A 7,838-nucleotide genomic window follows, 5' to 3' on the forward strand; every position below is an offset into this window, starting at 1 on the left:
CTAGTTGACCAATTATCACCAATGTCTCAATGTGCATGTATTTTGTCACTAGATGGCATCCTATGCCAAGGTAAATGGGATCACATGATTACTGAGAACAGTAAAACATTAATGATCTATCCATTTCCTCACCTTGATGGTCAGAACTGCGGAGTTAGGCATGAAGATATCAAAGCACCTTGCTGATGCTTTTTTTTTTTCACAAGTTATTGTCTTGCAGACCATGCTAACCAATGAAGATGCAGTCATACTGAACTATCTTTAAGTGATCCCATGTCAAGAACAGCTAAGAACTGATACTAAATACAAAGTCCAGTCACTTTTATCTTTACACTGAGACAGCGTATGGGCCTGAGAATCTATGGGCTTTACTACAAGTACACTAGAACATTAAAAGGTTTATCGTATACTATAGCTCAAGGCCTAACCTAGACATGAAAAACATGAAAATGTATTAATGTAACTGGTACCCAGTGTAGCAGCTTGAACTGTAAATATGAAAAAAATCTGTTATCTGTGACTGTCGCAGGCCTGTAATAAGACCATGGCCTACCTGCCAGTCTACCTCCCTGTGCGTACTCTGCCCGTGCACTCATTGAACATGAAAATGTGTTTTGGGGGAGTGATTCTGGTGGATACTTTAAAATCTAGCTAGTGCTACTTTCTCCAACGTTAGCTAACCTAGCTTTAATACACAGAAAAAGTGATTCACACAACATAATGTATTATAAAACAGCTAAATAAAAGAGCAAATGGCTAAAAATGAGCATTTGATTGACAGCTCTGTCAAGTTTTATTAATGATCAAAATGTTCTCAATATCAGTACAAACAAACTTTTGCTGGTGGCTGAGCTTCTATTGAGGTATTCACAAAGCAGGATTAATTAAATCCATTAAAAAACGGTGGTATTTTATCTCGCATTTGTCTGTAAATGTGTTACTAAATGTTTCTAATTTAAATTAGATTTAACATTCAATTTTTTTTATTTTTTTTAGAAAAACATTTTAAAACATGACTTCTCACTCAATATTCCACTTTTCACGGTAAGTTTGGATACAGTGCTGTTGTGTTGGCAGCACCTCCCTCCCTTCCTAGTGCCTCAGGTAAAAGAGGTCGTGCAGTCAGCTGGTATGACCTCTCTGGGACAAGGGAATTCAGGGATGTTGAATTTCCAATAATTTCAATATTTACTAAACAGAATCAAACCTCAATTACCCCCCATGAGGTGATATTACCACAATAAACTAAGCTATTTCTCTTGATTACAATGAATAGAAGGCTGCATGACATTAACTGTACTGTAATTTCACTACAAGTCTGCATTGGACTGCTACACACACACACACACACACACACACCTACCTGTCTCTTTATTCGTTCAGACTGGACAGCCATCATTGGTATGTGTCACCTTCCTCTGCTTCCCTTTGTGTATCATCCCCTCGCCTCTCCTGTTTCCTGTGTCCCGGCTGGTTGTCATGACCACCGTTACCAAGGAGAGCGGAGGCTACAGAAGAAAGGAAACCTGAACCACAGATCTTGATGCCATGATATTTAATTCATCGGCACAATGAAACCAAGGTTCAATGTAATGCAGATGGAGGGAGAGCGGTATTGGGTAGAAGGAACATTTCTGAATATGAAGACAAAGAGGGGCTGTCAGATCCTTCTGTCTGTCTCCTAGGTGTTTATTTAACATGATAATGTTTCAGCCACAATTTTGTCAAATTCAATTGAAATGACATGAAACAATTATGATTAAACCAAAAAAATCAGTGTTGGTCAAGCGTCAGAATTCAGGGTTTTGTAATTTCCTTTGTTCAGATGACACTGCTTACAATCAAACAATACACTTTTTTTTTTTTTTTGGCCTGTGTATTTCTCTTGTGGCTTTTCAGCATTTCAACCACACAGTCATCGTTACAGAAAAAAAACAATGTCCCCTTCTGTGAAGCTGTTTCTCCCTTTTACTGCAGACAAAAAGGGCAAGTGAAAGCTAATTTTTGTGAAAGCTCCTGTTTAAAATACAGGAGTTTGTGTGGTATGAAGCAATACAAAGTGTGTAATCCTCATTGTAGAGGCCCCCATGTTGTCTTTGTGCTAACTGATCCACCTACAGACAGCACTCCATCCTCGTCCATCCCTCCCTACCTCCTTTTGTTGTCTCACCCTCTTTTGCCCTCTCCCTCCCTCCCTCCTGCATCACTGGATTTTTTTCTTCCTGGGGTTCAGTGTTGCTTTCGCAGGTTAGACTGTCAACAGCGGTACTGAAGAGGGAGTGAACTGATGCTGTATTTACCCAGAAGTCTGACTATGCTGCCCTGATTTGTTATTTATACCCTTATTGGAACTAAACTGACCCATTTGGGCTGCGTTGCTAGCAAACGAAGCGGTTGGGGGGAGGGTGAAGCCGAGCAGCAGCTGAAGTGAAGTGGCCTCGTCAAGGCTTTGGACCCCAGCGCTGTTTATTGTCAACAAGGAGACACTTAAGCTGGCAACAGCAGCAGTGTCTGATGAGTTCTGCTGGCTGTTTTCCTCTGGAAATCTTTTTTAAATTAGATACACGGATTTGAAAACCTGTCTCCTGCGAAGTTTGATGTGGATTCTTGGAAAAACCTGCTCAAATAAGTAACTGGAATAAAAGCTCATTGTTCATCTCTACAGGATGTTTGTTTAATTTATTCCGTCAGGACTAAACACTGGATTTTTGTTGACCAAGAGGTAAAAAGCTACGCCGATTTTTATTCTGTGTAATCAAGCGTCACTATTTCAACCTGGCTGTGACAGGATACACTCTTAGCAGCATCAGTGGCCTTGAATCCAAGTATCAGGTTATATCAGCCTGATCCATCTAGGTAAGGCTACACCAAACCAGAAGTGTAACACTGAAATACACTGCAGCTCAACAACTGGCTTCCTGGGTTTGATCCAGAGCTGAAGCCAAGAAAACCACTTCGACAAAAAAAAAAAAAAAAAAAAAAAAAAAGCCTGGCTGAGATCCATTTCATCCACAAGGCCTGGACCGTGAAGCCTGATCAATCCAGTGTCTGCGGGCTGCCACAGGTGACTGCACAGCTATCGGCTACTCAATAATGCATTGACTCAAACTCAGGAATGAAAAGGAGGAGAAAGTGTGTGAGCCTCTGATCCTTTGGAAAGGTGGATGACTGTCAAGAGAAAGCGAGCGATTACTTATAACGCGGTGAATTGAGGACACGTGGAAGTGAAAACAGTGAGCAGATGTTGAAGAGTAAAAGAAAGAGAGAAGAAAATGGCTGCTGACAAAGTGACATTGGGGCAAAGACCGTAGGAAGCTTGGCCAAGCCAGACGGGAAGGGAACAAGTAAACCAAAAAACTAGACTTTGAAGACCAAAAATTAAGATAAATAAAATAAGATTTCCCCAAAGAGGCAACTGTAGTATACAAAGAGGAATCAAACAAAGGAGGTCATCATGGTGAACACTGGCATGCAGCTGATCAGCTTCACCTGCGCAGTGACTGGCTGGATCATGGCGATCGCTGTCACGGCGTTGCCTCAGTGGAAGGTCTCGGCCTTCATCGGCAGCAACATCCTGACTTCAGAGATCAAGTGGGAAGGCATCTGGATGAACTGCATCTACCAGACCACTGGTCACATGCAATGTAAGACATACGACTCCATGCTGGCCTTGCCTCCAGACATCCAGGCGGCCCGCGCCCTCATGTGTCTGGCCATCTTCATGGGCTGGCTCTCCTGCACCGTGTCCTGCTGCGGCATGAAGTGCACCACGTGCGCCGGGGATGACCGCCGGGCCAAGGCGGGTATCGCGCTCTCAGGCGGGGTACTCTTCATTCTGACTGGCCTGTGTGTGCTGATTCCCATCTCCTGGACTGCTAACACCGTTGTCCAGGATTTCTACAACCCCAACGTGCCCTTGATGCACAAGAGAGAGCTGGGTCAGGCTATTTATCTGGGCTGGGCAGCTGCGGTTATTCTTATGATCAGTGGAGCTGTGTTGAGCAGTACCTGCCCCCTCATGGAGAGGGACGGCAGGTACCGCAGGGGGTACATAGGCCGGAGCTTTGCTAATTCACCAGCTTCAGCACCAGATCCCCCAAAACCTATTACATGTAATAGTCTACCATTAAAGGAGTACGTATAGGAGGAAGAAGGAACACCAGCAGGTGGAGAGGGAGGAAGTTAAAGAGCTGATGCTGTTAAAAACTGTGTTTCCTAAATTTACTGTCTCAAGTTTTAAGTCTGCGAATTTAAGCGATAAATTGAAATCTATATATTTGTTAATATATTCAGTCTATATTTTGCTTATTTTGTATATCTCTTTGTAATGTTAAACTTGTCTTCAGAACTTAAAAACATTCACGTTTGTTTGAAATTTGACTTTTACTGCACTGTGATTTATAGTAGTGCCTGAAGAAAGCCCATTGTCTATATTGTCAAATCAACAAATTCACAAAAACAGAAGAGTATGACTGTTATGATTGCTTTCATGATGGTCTGTGTTGTGAAGATTGCAGTGATTTCTTAAGCAGTTATTCTCTGACAATGTCATTGCCTCTTTATTTGTCACATAAAGCTGACATAGAAAGTGTGAAATAAAATAAGTTTGTTAAAGCATGCTCCACAAACTGTGCTTTGCAACTGTCTTTATCCTCGTGTGTGCTGGTTGTTCTCAAAAATACATTTGGTTTGGGCCATTTTGACCATCACAGGCAACAATGTGACATAGTGATTTTCATCAATCAAGGAAAAAGGCATCTTCTGCCATGTGGTAATTACCATAACGTCTGGTACATTCACACACTTCCCATCCAAGAACATGTCTACAGACATTTGTGACAAAATAAAAATCCAGTCCTTCCTAACATCCACAGGAAATGCGTTCATCTGAGGTATACATGTATGTTTACTCAGTATTCCTTTAGCGATCCTGCTCTCGTTGTCTTCGTAGAAATGCAGTAAGATTCACAAGCTGGTCAGAGTTCCACTTATGTCGCTTTTATGCTCTTCATTGGGACTCAATAAAAAAGGACACTTTGCAAAGTGTATCTGAAAAAAGAAAGAGAAGTAATTAGTTCACCTACAAATCTTTGGCACCATATGTTTAACGTGCGCCCACGCTAACATTGACAGCTAATGAAAATGACAGCCATTATAGATTTGGCCGAGCATTGGTCTCTGGTCAGCTTGTACTAAAACACAAGTTATATAAACTGACAGACCAAATTATGTCAAATGGCTTTGCCAGGGTCGGTGAAAAATGTTCTTTTATGTGCTCTGGGTCCCTTTTCAGTCATAAGTAATATAAAAAGAATATCTGAAAACACAATGCACTGTGACAGGAAAAAAGTCTTAGTTAAAAGTCACAACATAATGTTTCAAACATCAAAAACTCACATTTGACATTTTAGATTTTGTTTTAGAATTCTAAAAAAAAAAAGATCATGAAAATGAATGATACTGTCAAACTTCCTGTTGCTACACAAAAGATATCATGATTTGAACAGAGAAACATTACAATGAAGTTATCAACATTATATAAGACACTTTACCTGTGATGCGGTCTTCTGCACTGGGAGACTCCATGGATTTCCATCTTTTGGGAGCAGATTCTAAAAGGGAGAGATCATCTGCTCTCAGTGTCTGAAGCAGAGTCTTCCTCCTCAGAAATCTGAACACATGTGTTGAGGGAAAAAAAAGACCCCGAACCCAACGCAAACCCAACGCAAACATGAACAGAAAGGATACTGTTGTCGATAGTGACGCTCGGCATCCTGCAGCCACTCCAGCATGTCAGAGAGTGACGGGGCGGTGGCCGAGCGCTCGGTTACAGTCAGCAGATCCAGACTGACTGTGTTCTGCTCGTAAAGCTGGAAGACTGCAGAAACCTGGTTACTGATGGAATCTCTGACAGACTGTAGAGAAGACCTGACGGCAAGAGGGAGGGAGGGATGGATAGATAGTATAGGTGCCCTGTGTCAAAATCCAAAATCTAGTTTCAAACCCCTTTATTATTTTAGCTGATATTGTGCTCACATGGAGCATATTCCTAAATAAATCACAAAAAACGGACACAGGATTTTTTTTTTCTGAGGCTCTGGGCAGAACATTTAGTACCCATTTACACTGCACCTGCACATGGCATGGTACTAACAGGTAACAAGGTAAATACACAAGTCAAAGAGAGTATGAGGAATGGGCAGTGCAGTTATCAAAAAGTGGCTGATGGTACACCACTCTTGTTTTAGTGGCATATGCTGATTCAGAGTAGTACTCTATGGTCACTGATTTTTGCTATGCTGCTGTCGTTCTACTGGCTTATGGCACTTAAAAACGATATGTCACTAATGATTTACTGACATATACAACTTCCCACTGGCATATTCTGATCCTTACTGGCATAAGCCACTGCTGATCATGATTTTGCGATTTCCTGTTCCACTGGTGGATAACACTTTTCACTGGCATATACCGATGGTCTCTTGTTTTATCGTCACCTGCCAGCGGAAAGTGATATGACAGTATGGCAGTGGTATCTGCCAGTGGAACAGGAGTGACAAACTGTTTATAAACCACAAATAATAAGCAGCATATCACATTTAGCGGTGACACATGATAGCAAAAATCTGTATATGCCAGAGGAAAAGTGATAATTGTCAGTAAAACACGAGTGACATACTGTCCGTGAGTGCCGTAAGCCAGTAAAATAGCAGCAGCATACCAATAATCAACAGTGACATCACTCTGTGACATCAGCACGTATCACTAAAAAAGATCTCAGGGTCACTTGGAACAGGGGGGCAGTAGAGGCCCATAGCTCATATTTGCCCAGGGCCCCACTAGCAGGTTGTGCTGGCCCTGCATGGTTGCTGCTGTAATGAGTGATTATTAAGCAACCACATCAGCTAGATGCCAAAAAATAGAAGTCACAAGTTATGTCTGTAATATTGCACATCTCAGGGAAAGAGGTGAGTCTGTACATCACTACATTCTTACAGTCTCCATTTGTGTTGCACTAATTACCCAGTTACTTACATCTTTTCATTGAGTTTGCCCAGTACTGTATCCGTGGCTTGTAAGAGCTTGAAACGCAGCCGTTCCTCCAGGTCAGGAAAGTCTCTGAGCGGTGTGTTGGAGATTTGGACATTGGAAAGCGCTCTCGACTGCTCTGCCAAATTCCCGAGAGACACCATCAGAGGGCTGCAATCGGCCAACACAGTCGTCCATACTTTCTGATTGTTTTCAAGACTCTGGAAGCTTTTCCTCAGTGCTTGATGAAGTGAAAGTAGTGCAGGTTTGGACATTTCAGCCGCTGATTTTAGACATCAATTGACCACAAAATCAAAGCCGCGTGTGAGCAATAAATGGATACTTGTATTTGAGTTATTTTAATCCATTTTGGAGCAACAGACTCCTTTAATACGATTTCTGTAACCATTTAAAGCGTGGTAACATTAGCGCTAATAACAGCACATTTCCACCATGTTGTCTAGACCTATTTCCGTTCTCCTGATGTAAACACTGACGTTTAGTGCTACGATAGGTCGAGAGACATTTTTTCGTGACGCAAAGCAATCACGCGTTCTAATTGGCTGACTTTGCTTACGGCCCCTCCCCGCGCGGAGATTTGAAAAAGGCTTTGTGAAGGAAGGGAGGAAGAGTTGAGTGTCCGAGGAAGAAAGACATAACCAGGTAGTTAATTGTTTATAAAATATGAGTCACCATGGTAAAAACTTCATTAAATGTTTGTGCGTGTGAACGACACTGACAACAAAACAAGTCAGCCTAATTGCGGGGCAAGCCGGTGGTCGTGCTAACTATCTAGCAGAACAAGTGGC

The 7,838-nt window shown here is 42.0% G+C and overlaps 3 protein-coding genes across 3 annotated transcripts in view; 2 read left to right on the forward strand and 1 right to left on the reverse strand.

The window, feature by feature from the left end:
- The first annotated feature begins 52 nt into the window (after positions 1-52).
- Positions 53-4,391, forward strand: cldn35 (claudin 35). Its single transcript, XM_044172991.1, has one exon. It carries the CDS (start codon positions 3,455-3,457, stop codon positions 4,142-4,144), a length of 690 nt encoding a protein of 229 aa, XP_044028926.1. The 5' UTR covers positions 53-3,454; the 3' UTR covers positions 4,145-4,391.
- Positions 4,392-4,532: 141 nt separating this feature from the next.
- On the reverse strand, positions 4,533-7,525 carry c19h1orf109 (c19h1orf109 homolog (H. sapiens)). The gene is made up of 4 exons (XM_044172992.1): positions 7,036-7,525; positions 5,749-5,928; positions 5,553-5,671; positions 4,533-5,049 (listed from the first exon to the last, which is right to left on the reverse strand). The coding sequence occupies exons 1-4, from the start codon at positions 7,302-7,304 to the stop codon at positions 5,009-5,011; spliced, it is 609 nt and encodes a 202-aa protein (XP_044028927.1). The 5' UTR covers positions 7,305-7,525; the 3' UTR covers positions 4,533-5,008.
- A 28-nt stretch (positions 7,526-7,553) lies between these two features.
- The window catches only part of cdca8 (cell division cycle associated 8), a 10,146-nt gene continuing 9,861 nt past the window's right edge, over positions 7,554-7,838 (forward strand). The window contains exon 1 of the mRNA XM_044172990.1: positions 7,554-7,692. The gene's annotated coding sequence lies outside the window, so the exon portion shown is untranslated. The remainder of the gene's footprint in view (positions 7,693-7,838) is intronic.

Source organism: Siniperca chuatsi, linkage group LG17 (assembly GCF_020085105.1).
Source record: "Siniperca chuatsi isolate FFG_IHB_CAS linkage group LG17, ASM2008510v1, whole genome shotgun sequence".
NCBI lineage: Eukaryota > Metazoa > Chordata > Actinopteri > Centrarchiformes > Sinipercidae > Siniperca > Siniperca chuatsi.

What these genes read in the sequence shown, in the direction of transcription:
- c19h1orf109 (XM_044172992.1), bottom strand. Translation starts at nt 7,304, where the DNA reads ATGTCCAAACCTGCACTACTTTCACTTCATCAAGCACTGAGGAAAAGC. An exon ending in GGCAAACTCAATGAAAAGAT is followed by an intron (nt 5,929 to 7,035) that starts GTAAGTAACTGG and finishes TCTTGCCGTCAG; the next exon opens with GTCTTCTCTACAGTCTGTCA. An exon ending in TGCAGAAGACCGCATCACAG is followed by an intron (nt 5,050 to 5,552) that starts GTAAAGTGTCTT and finishes TTCTTTTTTCAG; the next exon opens with ATACACTTTGCAAAGTGTCC.
- cldn35 (XM_044172991.1), top strand. Translation starts at nt 3,455, where the DNA reads ATGGTGAACACTGGCATGCAGCTGATCAGCTTCACCTGCGCAGTGACT.